This window comes from Artemia sp. Qi Xiang Cuo, chromosome 9 (assembly GCF_049724085.1).
Source record: "Artemia sp. Qi Xiang Cuo chromosome 9, ASM4972408v1, whole genome shotgun sequence".
Lineage (NCBI taxonomy): Eukaryota > Metazoa > Arthropoda > Branchiopoda > Anostraca > Artemiidae > Artemia > Artemia sp. Qi Xiang Cuo.
This window is the reverse complement of record NC_142802.1, coordinates 36,601,138-36,614,470: the sequence shown is the minus strand read 5'-3', so window position 1 is coordinate 36,614,470 and position 13,333 is coordinate 36,601,138. Positions and strand designations below refer to the sequence as shown.

At 32.8% G+C, this 13,333-nt stretch overlaps 1 protein-coding gene across 2 annotated transcripts in view; it reads left to right on the top strand.

Moving 5' to 3' along the window:
• Window positions 1-13,333, top strand: part of Hasp (Hig-anchoring scaffold protein) — a 359,559-nt gene that overhangs the window by 147,860 nt on the left and 198,366 nt on the right. For both annotated transcript variants that reach the window (XM_089094509.1, XM_089094508.1), the window contains exon 7: window positions 11,749-11,922. In XM_089094509.1, the coding sequence (XP_088950635.1) occupies window positions 11,749-11,922 (174 nt within the window). The remainder of the gene's footprint in view (window positions 1-11,748; window positions 11,923-13,333) is intronic.

Below are 13,333 nucleotides of genomic sequence, written 5' to 3'. Positions count from 1 at the left end.
AGAATGTAATTGTGAGAAGGTAAACCACAACAAAACACTACTGAAATATCCCAACTCTCGCATTTCAATGAAAGAAATTGAAAATGAACTTTGAAAAATCAAGAGAATGTAACTGTGAGAAGGTAAACCACGACAAAACACTACTGAAATATTCCAACTCTAGCATTTCAACGAAAGAAATTCAAAATGAGCTTTGAAAAATTAAGAGAGTGTAACTGTGACAAGGTAAAGCACAACAAAACACTACTGAAATAATCCAACTCTTGCATTTCAATGAAAGAAATTCAATTGAACTTTGAAAAATCAATAGAATTTAATTGTTAAATGGTAAACCACGAAAAAACACTACTGACAGAGTACAACTCTTTCTTATTGATGATAGAATTTCAAAATGAAACTTGAAAAATAAAGAGAATGTAAATATGACAAGATAAAAAACAACAGACCTCTACTTAAATATTCAAACTCTTGCATTTCAACGAGGAAAATCTTAAATGAAGTTTTAAAAATTAAGAGAATGTAACTGTGTCATGGTAAACCACAGCAAAGCAATACTGAAATATTCCAACTCTTGCATTTCAACGAAAGAAATACAAAATGAACTTTGAAAAATTAACAAAATGTAACTGTGACAAGGTAAACCACAACAAAACACTACTGAAATATCCCAACTCTTGCATTTCAACGAAAGAAAAACCAAAATAAACTTCGAAAAATCAAGAGAATGTAACTGTGACAATGTAAACCTCATCAAAACACTACTGAAATATTCCAACTCTTCCCTTTCAAGAAAAGAAAACCAAAATGAACTTTGAAAAATCAGGAGAATATAACTGTGACAAGGTAAACCACGACATAACACTACTGAAATATTCCAACTCTTGCATTTCAATGAAAGAAATTCAAAATGAACTTTGAAAAATTAAGAGAATGTAACTGTGCCAAGGTAAACCACGTCAAAACACTACTGAAATATTCCAACTCTTTCATTTCAACGAAAGAAATTCAAAATGAACTTTGAAAAATTAAGAGAATGTAACTGTGGCAAGGTAAACCACGACAAAACACTATTGAAATATTCCAACTCTTGCATTTCAATGATAGAAATTCAAAATGAACTTTGAGAAATCAAGAGAATGTAACTGTGACATGGTAAACCGCAACAAAACACTACTGAAATATTTCAACTCTTGCATTTCAACGACAGAAATTCAAGATGATTTTTGAAAAATCAAGAGAATGTAACTGTGAGATGGTAAACCATGACAAAACACCAGTGAAATATTCCAACTCTCGCATTTCAATGAAAAAAATTCAGAATGAACTTTGAAAAATCAAGAGAATGTAACTGTGACAAGGTAAACCACACCTAACCTTGACAAAACACTAGTGAAATATTCCAACTCTTGCATTTCAATGAAAGAAAACCAAAGTGAACTTTGAAAAATTATGAGAAAGTAACTGTGACTACGTAAACCACGGCAAAACACTATTGAAATATTCCAACTCTTGCATTTCATCGAAAGAAATCCAAAATGAACTTTGAAAAATTACGAGAATGTAAGTGTGACAAGGTAAACCACAACATAACACTACTGAAATATTCCAGCTCTTGCATATCAACGAAATAAAACCAAAATGAACTTTGAAAAATCAAGAGAATGTAACTGTGACACGGTAAACCTTGACAAAACACTAGTGAAATATTCCAACTCTTTCATTTCAATCAAATAAATTCAAAATTAAATTTGAAAACACAAGAAAACTTAAATGTGTATAGGCAAATTACAACAATTCACTACTGAAATATTCCAACTCTTTCATTTCATCGAATGAAATCCAAAATGAACTTTGAGAAATTAAGAGAATGTAAGTGTGACTAGATAAACTACGACGAAACACTGTATATTCCATCTCTTTCATTTCAATTATAGAAATTCAAAATGCACTTTGAAAAATAAAGAGAATGTAACTGTGACAAGGTAAACCTCAACAAAACACTACTGAAATATTCCAACTCTTGCATTTCAACGAAAGAAATTCAAGATGAACTTTGAAAAATCAAGAGAATGTAACTGTGAGATGGTAAACCATGACAAAACACTAGTGAAATATTCCAACTTTTGCATTTCAATGAAAGAAATTCAGAATGAACTTTGAAAAATCAAGGGAATGTAACTGTGACAAGGTAAACCACAGCAAAACACTACTGAAATATTCTAACTCTTGCATTTCAACGATAGAAATTCAAAATGAATTTTGAAAAATCACGAGAATGTAACTGTGTTAAGGTAAACCATAACAAAACACTACTGAAATATTCCAACTCTTGCATTTCAATGAATGAAATCCAAATGAACTTTGAAAAATCAAGAGAATGTAACTGTGACATGGAAAACCACGACATAAAATTACTGAAATAATCCAACTCTTGCATTTCAATGAAAGAAATTCAAAATTAAATTTGAAAAATCAAGAGAATGTAACTGTGAGAAGGCAAACCACGACAAAACACTACTGAAATATTCCAACTCTCGCATTTCAACGAAAAAAAATTCAAAATGAGCTTTGAAAAATTAAGAGAATGTAACCGTGACAAGGTAAAGCACAACAAAACATTACTGAAATAATCCAACTCTTGCATTTCAACGAAATAAAACCAAAATGAACTTTGAAAAATCAAGAGAATGTAACTGTGACAAGGTAAACCTCATCAAAACACTACTGAAATATTCTAACTCTTGCATTTCAAGAAAAGAAAACCAAAATGATCTTTAAAAAATCAAGAGCTTGTAACTGTGACATGGTAAACCTTGACAAAACACTAGTGAAATATTCCAACCCTTGCATTTCAATGAAAGAAATTCAAAATGAACTTTGAAAAATCAAGAAAATGTAACTGTGACAAGGTAAACCACAACAAGACACTACTGAAATATTCCAACTCTAGCATTTCAACGAGAGAAATTCACAATGAACTTTGAAAAATTAAGAGAATGTAACTGTGACAAGGTAAAGCACAACAAAACACAACTGAAATATCCCAACTCTTGCATTTCAATGAAAGAAAAACCGAAATGAACTTTGAAAAATCAAGAGAATGTAACTGTGAAAAGGTAAACCACAACAAAACACTACTGAAATATTTCAACTCTTGCATTTCAATGTAAGAAATTCAAATGAACTTTGAAAAAATCAAGAGAATGTAACTGTGACAAGGTAAACCACAACATAACACTACTGAAATAATCCAACTCTTGCATTTCAATGAAAGAAATTCGAAATGAACTTTGAAAAATCAAGAAAATGTATCTGTGACAAGGGAAACCATGACAAAACACTACTGAAATATTCCAACTCTTGCATTTCAATGAAAGAAATTCAAAATGAACTTTGAAAAATCAAGAGAATGTAACTGTGATAAGGTAAACCATGACAAAACACTACTGAAATATTGCAACTGTTGCATTTCAACGAAAGAAATTAAAAATAAACATTGAAAAATTAAGAAAATGTAACTGTGATAAGGTAAACCACAACAAAACACTACTGAAATATTCCAACTCTTGCATTTCAACGAAAGAAATCCAAAATGATCTTTGAAAACTTAAGAGAATGTAACTGTGACTAGGTAAACCACGACGAAACACTATTGAAATATTCCAACTCTTGCATTTCATCGAAAGAAAACCAAAATGAACTTTGAAAAATCAAGAGAACGTGACAAGGTAAACCACATCAAAACACTACTGAAATATTCCAACTCTTGCATTTCAACGAAAGAAAACCAAAATGATCTTTGAAAAATCACGAGAATGTAACTGTGACAAGGTAAACCACGACAAAACAATACTGAAATATTCCAACTCTTGCATTTCAACGAAAGAAATTCAAAATGAACTTTGAAAAATCAAGAGAATATAACTGTGACATGGTAAACAATGACATAACACTACTGAAATATTCCAACTCTTGCATTTCAACGAAAGAGATCGACAATAAACTTTGAAAAATTAAGAGAATGTAACTGTGAAATGGTAAACCACGACAAAACACTACTGAAATAATCCAACTCTTGCATTTCAATTAAAGAAATCCAAAATTAACTTTGAAAAATAATTAAAATGTAAGTTTGACAAGGTAAACCACGACAAAACACTACTGGAATAATCCAAATTGTTTTTCAATGAAAGAAATTCAAATGAACTTGTAAAAATCAAGAGAATTTAACTGTCACAAGGTAAACCATGACAAAACACTATTGGAATATTCCAAATCTTGCCTTTCAATGAAATAAATTCAAAATGAACTTTGAAAAATCAAGAAAATGTAACTGTGATAAGGTAAACCACAACAAAACACTACTGAAATATTTCAACTCTTGCATTTCAACGAAATAAATTGAAAAAGAACTTTGAAAATTCAAGAAAATGTAACTGTGATAAGGTAAACCATAACAAAACACTACTGAAACATTACAACTCTTGCATTTCAACGAAAGAAATCCAAAATGAACTTTGAAAAATTAAGAGAATGTAAGTGTGACATGGTAAACCATGACAAAACACTACTGAAATATTCCAACTCTTGGTTTTCATCGAAAGAAATCCAAAATGAACTTTGAAAAAATAAGAGAATGTAAGTGTGACAAGGTAAACCACAACAAAACCCTACTGAAATATTCCAACTCTTGCATTTCAAAGGAAGAAAACCAAAATGAACTTTGAAAAATCAAGAGATTGTAACTGTGACAAGGTAAACCACATCAAAACACTACTGAAATATTCCAACTCTTGCATTTCAACGAAAGAAATCCAAAATGAACTTTGAAAAATCAAGAGATTGTAACTGTGACAAGGTAAACCACATCAAAACACTACTGAAATATTCCAACCCTTGCATTTCAACGAGACAAATTCAAAATGAACTTTGAAAAATTAAGAGTATGTAACTGTGACAAGGTAATCCATGACAAAACACTACTGAAATATTCCCACTCTTGCATTTCAACGAAAGAAATCCAAATGAGCTTTGAAAAATCAAGAGAATGTAACTGCGACAAGGTAAACCAAAACAAAACACTACTGAAATATTCCAACTCTTGCATTTCAATGAAAGAAATTCGAAATAAACTTTGAAAAATCAAGAAAATGTATCTGTGACAAAGTAAACCATGACAAAACACTAATGAAATATTCCAACTCTCGCATTTAAGTGAAAGAAATTCAAAATGAACTTTGAAAAATTAAGAGAATGTAACTGTGACAAGGTAAACCACAACAAAACACTACTGAAATATTCCAACTCTTGCATTTCAACGAAAGAAATCCAAAATGAACTTTGAAAACTTAAGAGAATGTAACTGTGACTAGTTAAACCACGACGAAACACTATTGAAATATTCCAACTCTTGCATTTCATCGAAAGAAATCCAAAATGAACTTTGAAAAATTAAGAGAATGTAAGTAAGACAAGGTAAATCACAACAAAACACTACTGAAATATTCCAACTCTTGCATTTCAACGAAAGAAAACCAAAATGAACTTTGAAAAATCAAGAGAACGTGACAAGGTAAACCACATCAAAACACTACTGAAATATTCCAACTCTTGCATTTCAACGAAAGAAAACCAAAAAGATCTTTGAAAAATCACGAGAATGTAACTGTCACAAGGTAAACCACAACAAAACGATACTGAAATATTCCAACTCTTGCATTTCAACGAAAGAAATTCAAAATGAACTTTGAAAAATCAAGAGACTATAACTGTGACATGGTAAACAATGACAAAACACTACTGAAATAATCCAACTCTTGCATTTCAACGAAAGAAATCAAAAATGAACTTTGAAAAATCAAGAGAATGTAACTTTGAAATGGTAAACCACGACAAAACACTACTGAAATAATCCAACTCTTGCATTTCAATGAAAGAAATTCAAAATGAACTTTGAAAAACCAAGAGAATGTAACTGTGACAAGGTAAATCGCGACAAAACACTACTGAAATATTCCAACTCTTGTATTTCAGTGAAAGAAATTCAAATGAACTTTGAAAAATCAAGAGAATGTAACTGTGACAAGGTAAACCATGACAAAACACTACTGAATTATTCCAACTCTTGCATTTCAACGAAAAAAATTCAAAATGAACTTTGCAAAATCAACAAAATGTAACTGTGATAAGGTAAACCACAACAAAACACTACTGAAATATTCCAAATCTTGCATTTCAATGAAAGAAATTGAAAATGAACTTTGAAAATTCAAGAAAATGTAACTGTAACAAGGTAAACCACAACAAAACACTACTGAAATATTACAACTCTTGCATTTCAACGAAAGAAGTTCAAAATGAACTTTGAAAAATTGAGAGAATGTAACTGTGACAAGGTAAATCATGACAAAACACTACTGAAATATTCCAACTCTTGCATTTCAACGGATGAAATCCAAAATCAACTTTGAAAAATCAAGAGATTGTAACTGTGACAAGGCAAACCACAACAAAACACTACTGAAATATTCCAACTCTTGCATTTCAACGAAAGAAATCCAAAATGAACTTTGAAAAATCAAGAGAATGTAACTGTGACAAGGTAAACCACAACAAAACACTACTGAAATATTCCAACTCTTGCATTTTAATGAAAGAAATCCAAAATGAACCTTGAAAAATTAAGAGAATGTAACTGTGACAAGGTAATCCCTGACAAAACACTACTGAAATATTCCAACTCTTTCATTTCAACGAAGGAAATCCAAATGAGCTTTGAAAAATCAAGAGAATGTAACTGCGACATGGTAAACCACGACAAAACACTAATGGTGGGAGGGGGAGCCAAAAGTTGGGGGATGGGGTCCTTTTGTCTCAAAATGCGCAAATTAAAAAGTATTAAAAAATGGGGAGGGGGCTCTTTGGGGACCCGGGAGGGCTTTTGGGGGTCCTTGGGGGGCCGGGTGGTCCTTTGGCAGCCTGGGGGAGCTTTGGGGCCAGGGGTTTCCTTCGGGGTTGGGGTAGGGGGATCGGGGCCCTTTGGGGTTGGGGTATGGGGATCGGAGTCCTTTGGGGTTGGGGTAGAGGACCTCACAACACTGTTCAAATAGAACTTGTGTATTATAACGACCACAGAGTTTCACCCTCAAATCCTCTTCTAAAACATCTTCTAAAATCGTCTTTTAAAATGTCTCTAACTGTTTCGCCGAAATAATTCCCTAAAATGTCTAAAACTGTTTCGCCCAAATAACCCCTAAAGGTAATTTCTGCGTGTTCGTTTTGTTTTTGACATCCCTGCGCTGTCACATTTGAAATTACTGGGAAACCCTTTCCCGCGTTAATCTCTTCATCTCTAAGATCTAAACATTCGCCGGGAGATAATTCCCCTTTCGTGAATCAATAATTCCCCTTGACATCATCTTTCAGACATTAATAAACTTCACCCGGAAACAATTCTCCTGTACAAACTCCAAAGACATTAATCAACCTTGACGTCATCTGTCAGACATTAATAAACTTCACCCGGAAACAGTTCTCCAAGAAACATCCATCAAAGTGAGAAAATTCCTGTTTTTTCATTCTCACTGACAAAAACCATAAAACAGACATAAATTGATGTTGACATTCATGAAAAACATCAAATAAATTGACCAACACTCATAAACGTCCAAGAAACATCCATAAAAGTGAGAAAAATTCTGTTTTTTCAAATGAGAAAAATCGCGTTTTTTCATTCAGTGAGAAAAACCATAAATTATGTACTGTAAACGTTAGACTACATCGTAGAAGGCGGCAGGGGTGAGCGATCGGAGTCAATAAGGGGGTTCTACTGACACGTCCCACTAGTTGCAAACCTTCTTCCAGCAATGGGTTAAATTGTATGGTACTGCAGGATACCATCGTGGGAGGATCCTCTCCAGGAGGACAACTACGAAAGGGCGGAAGATCCAGACTTGGACAACGGCCTCTGCAACTTGGGTAGGCACCGGGGGTTCTGGCCCCTTGACGTCCCTGCCCCTAGCCGAGTTGAAGAAACCGGTTGGGCAGTGGCCTAGCAAATCGCTCCCGTAGAAAAAGAATATGCTAAAGAAACGTCAGTGAAAAGCCTCGGATTAAATCCCAATATGATGACGACCCATGCATGCCGATATGATGACGACCCATGACGATATGATGACGACCCGTGCAAACAATCCATTAACCTAATAATTTAACTTGATGCTTGGGAAAACGGTCATTGAAAAAAAAACACTTAACAATTGGAAAAAACCCTTAAATGGAACATTAAATTTACTTTATACTGGGATTTTTTTTCATTGTTTTTTTTTTTTAGTTAACAAAATTTCCAGATACCTCGCTATTCTTCTGTAATTATTTAGTGGCCACAACTAGAAAGAATTTTTTTCTGACTTCAAACTGTCCAAATACTTTACACCCCCCCCCCCCCTCCTATGTGAAAATATGTTGCCCAAGTTATATATTTCCCATATATTCTGTCACTTCTCTTTGTGTTGTCTCGCGCTAAGCTGAAAAAAACTAACAAAGAAACTGGTTCGTTCTCAAGTTTCACACAGCGTAAACTTAAGTGAGTGGTGCATAATACACAAGTACAAAAAATTCCTTCCCCCTACAGAAATAAAAAAATAAAACTCAAATAAAATTCTCAAATTTGGAAAGCCTTATTCTCCATCTTTCTTTTTGTTCTCTTCGTTTCAGTTTATCTTTCTTTTATCTTTCTTTCTTGCTGTAAATTTGATATCCATCACTTCACTATGTTGATATATGCCACAGTTGTCTATCATCCTTATTTCATCATGATTTAAAGGAATTAAGTTTTAAAATTTGAAACAAAAATTAACGGACAAAACATTTCCTTGCTCGTGGTGATTCTAATTATATGAATGGCATTAAGATCACAGTTACAAGCTAAAGATAATCTACAGAAGAAAATATATTAAAAAGGGAAAATGTTATCTTTTCAACTACTAACAAATTTTCCCACTGACCACCCTGACAAATATTTTCTATTTTGATATGAATCAAATATTTTGGTTACAAAAAACCTGAGAAACTTTTAGACATCTTTTTTTTTCGAATTCCAAATTTTTGGTATTGTATCCTTTAGAAACAAAGTTTTGACTTTACTATTATTGTAATGATTCTTTGAAGACGTTCATACGGCCGGGTTTAAGGCTTTGACACTTCTAGTTGAAAAAAAACCTACTTTTTTCAACTGAAAGTAAGGGACAACATTAAAACTTAAAACGAACAGAAATTATAACGTTTATGATTGGGTTCGCCCCTAGTCATTACCTCGCTCTTTACGCTAAACTTTTTTCTTTGTACTTTCAACAGAGCTATTTGTTGTAATTAACGGCCTTTGTGATTAAGGGGCCATTCTTAAAGAATTGGAACAAATTTTGAACTTTAGCGTAAAGAGCGAGGTATTGACTAGGGGGCGAACCCCCTAATATACGTAATAAAAATATACGAATATAGAAGTTCGTTACGTAAGTAATTGGTTAATTACGTCAGATTAAAATTTCGAGAAAGCCATTTAGCCACAAAAAGAGTAAAATTAATATGCAAATTTCGTTTTAATTATTCGTGTACGGTGAGCCAAAATCAAAGCCGCATTAATTCAAAAACGTACAGAAATTTGCTGAAAAAACAAGTTTTTTTTATCTGAAAGTAAGGAGCGACATGGAAACTTCAAACGAACAGAAAATATTCCGTATATGAAAGGGTCTGTCCCCTCCTCAACGCCTCGATCTTTACGCTAAAGTTTGACTATGTCTCACAACTTAATTTTAAAAAAAAATAAAGAACTTTAGCGTTAAGAGCGAGGCATTGAGGAGGGGATAGCCCCTTTCATATACGGAATAATTTCTGTTCATTTTATGTTTTAATATCGCTCCTTACTTTCAGTTAAAAAAAAATTGTTTTTTTTATTTAATTTCAAGATGAAATTGATATTACTCCAAAATATTTAGCTACGTCACAAATACCCTATGGAACATCTTAATAGTAAATATTCTTTTCACATTCAAATATTAACCTAAAATTAATAGAATAAGTGCTGATTTTTCGAAAAGAGCAATTTAGTCTCTACACTGAAAAGATGTAAAAGCATAGGACTTAACTGCATCTATATTCAATGACGTTTTGAAGTGTGTTTCATGCTTAGTTCTATCCGGGGAAAATAGTGCTTTTATGAAACTTCTTTGGAACTTTCAATAACTAGGGGATCTCCTTCATAAAGATGAAAATTCAGAAAAAAAAGGAAAAGAACATCACGAACTTTTTATTTATGAATATTTCACAAGATTTTTAGTGCACAAGCTTCTAATATTAAGAGCTGTTCAAAGTCTGTGCTAACAGATTTCTTTGAGTTGTAAAGTTTTACAATGTAATTAAGAAAACCACTCTCAAAAGTTTTAAGAGAGCTTGAATCTCTGACACAAAATATAACACTGATTTATAGTGCGTTTCTCTGCTCATGAATTGCAAAACTGGTTGCAAGACCATCAGGATTGAGAGAAAAAAATTAAGCTGAACATGGAGGGATGCCTATTGATATTAAGTGATTCGCGCTAATTTTGTTTGGGAACTAGAAGCAAACACCTTAATTGTGAGACAGAACCAATCCCACTAATGTTAAAAAATTGGACAGAAAGTTACTTGTTTTTTGTATCTTTGTTTTTTTGGTTTTTTTTTTAAGTTTTCTTTGAAGTTAAATGTTGAAAATTCTTTGGGGTCAAATACTTCTTTTTTATGCTTTGCACGCTTCTGCTAAGAACTAAAAGGTTCTTTTTTATTTACAAACGGGTTACAAAAACTAAATAATAAAAATTGTCATTTAAAAAACACTATCCAATGCATTACTACGTGCCGGACAAAAACCGGAAAAAAACACTTAAAGGGAATATATATATATATATATATATATATATATATATATATATATATATATATATATATATATATATATATATATATATATATATATATATATATATATATATATATATATATATATATGTATAATCATTTTCCTTTTATTTCCTTTCATTACCTCGGACCCTAACAAAACCCAACCAAAAAACAAATAAATATCTTCTCTCGCTTCACTCTCCCACCCCTCCAATAAACAAATCAAAGAGTGAGAACTTGAGACTCATCTACTCAAAAACCCAACACACCTCACAACACTCACAAAAAAAACACAACAATCATCTCACTAACAACATTCAACCAATCACTCTCTACACACAACCACTGAAATCTTACATATCGAGAAAAACAAATAACCCTGAGGGAATTTCGAAATTCAACCAGATCTGTCTTGTTTTTTACCTCCTTGGGAAGTTTGTTCCAGACAGCCGGGCCAGAAAAACGGATAGAAAATGTAGACCTTGCTGTTAAAGGAAATGGGGTTCGTAATGTCATACCAATCGAGCAACATACCAGTCGAACAACATACCAATTTTAATAACATACCAATCGAACAAATCGTTCGGTATAATCTACTTTCATTGTGAAACACTAAAAAAACCTAAAGAACACGAGAGAAAAATATAAAAACTAGATTTGGTCTCTCGCAATTTCTATTCCTCAGAATGGAATCACTAATGCCAGTCACTTCTAGGCTTTGTGTCGCTACTAAAGTAAATATATGAAAGAAATAGGGATACATTTACCATGCACACAAAAGATTTGACTTTTCGCTACCAAACTATTTTGTTTCAGCTGTTCAGTGTCCCATGCCTGGAAGTCCAGAGAATGGTCGGGCAATTTTTACAGCTGTCTCATACAACTCTATCGTCTCTTATGAATGCAAATACGGATTCCACCTAATGGGAAATCCAACTCGTCGATGTGGTACTGATAAAATGTGGATAGGAGAAGAGCCTTCTTGTAAAGGTATTAGTTTAGTATTTATGGTATGATATTTTTTTTCCTGTATAAAAATAATTGCTTAAGTTTGTAAAGACTAGCTTGCTATTAAACTTAAAGCATAAAAGGTAAATTCATATAAATTTAAACTTCAATTCTACAAGAAAGCATTTACCTAGTGTCTTTGATTTCTTATGCTCTTCGGTTCCAATCAAATTGTTCCACAAACAGAGAATAGTGGAAAGTCTAGGAAGGAATTTGTGTGGTAGATAAAACCATATCCTTTTAATTTTCTATTTAAATCTTCAATCCCTAAAAAATTTGAATAATAGAGTTCTAAGAGTTTGTTTTCTAAGCTACTCTTGACCGTAAAAATACCATTTCCATGTATCCAGAGTTTTTGCTGGAGAAAAAGAGAGAAAAAGACAAAAAACAATATCACTACAATATTGAACCTGAATTAAAAGTAAAATTAGAAGATTAAATTAAAGACAATAATAATACTATTTCAGATTTAAAAATTTAATTAAATAGTGTATGAAAAAAAGATATTACTGAACTTAAAAAAAAATTAAATCAAAACAGATTTAAACTGATGGAAATTATAATTAAATTCAATTTATTCAATTTCAATTTATTATTCGAATAAAAACATAAAACAAACATCAATCAGAGGCAACGCATTGCCTATAGTAAAGGCCATATGGCTCCAATGTTTTATTATTACTTTTTTTCCCAGAGGCACTTCATATGGAAGGGGTCGTCTTAAAAACTTCAAAGGGAAATCATTCGATTGGAAATCGAGAGTTCTAGTGCCCTTTTTAATAGTCGAAAGTGATTGGAGGGCAACTAGCCCCCCACTCCCATCATTCCCCCAAACACATCCAATCAAAATTTTTGGATAGCTATTTCGTTCAGCGTAGTTGATTTCCAGATAGAAAATATTTTTTGAGGAGGACACTCCCCCACAACCCTCAGGGCAAGGGTTTTAAGTTATGGCCTGGGGGTATATAAGGTTTTTATAGAAGGCGTTGTCGTAGAAACTTCAAACAAGGCTCATTCGATTGGAAATTCAAAGAGATAGTGCCCTTTTTAATAGTCGAAAGTGATTGGAGGGCAACTAGCACCCCCCCCCCGGCGCCCATCATTCCCCCAAACACATCCAATCAAAATTTTTAGATAGCCATTTTGTTCAGCGTAGTTGATTTCCATATGGAAAATATGTTTTTGAGAAGGACACTCCCCCACAACCCTCAGGGCAAGGGTTTTAAGTTATGCCCTGGGGGCATATAAGGTTTTTATTGAAGGCGTTGCCGTAAAAACTTCAAAAAAGGTTCATTCGATTAGAAATTCAAAGGACTAGTGCCTTTTTTAATAGTCGAAAGTAATTGGAGGGCAATTAGCCCCCCCCCACGACCATCATTCCCCCAAACCCATC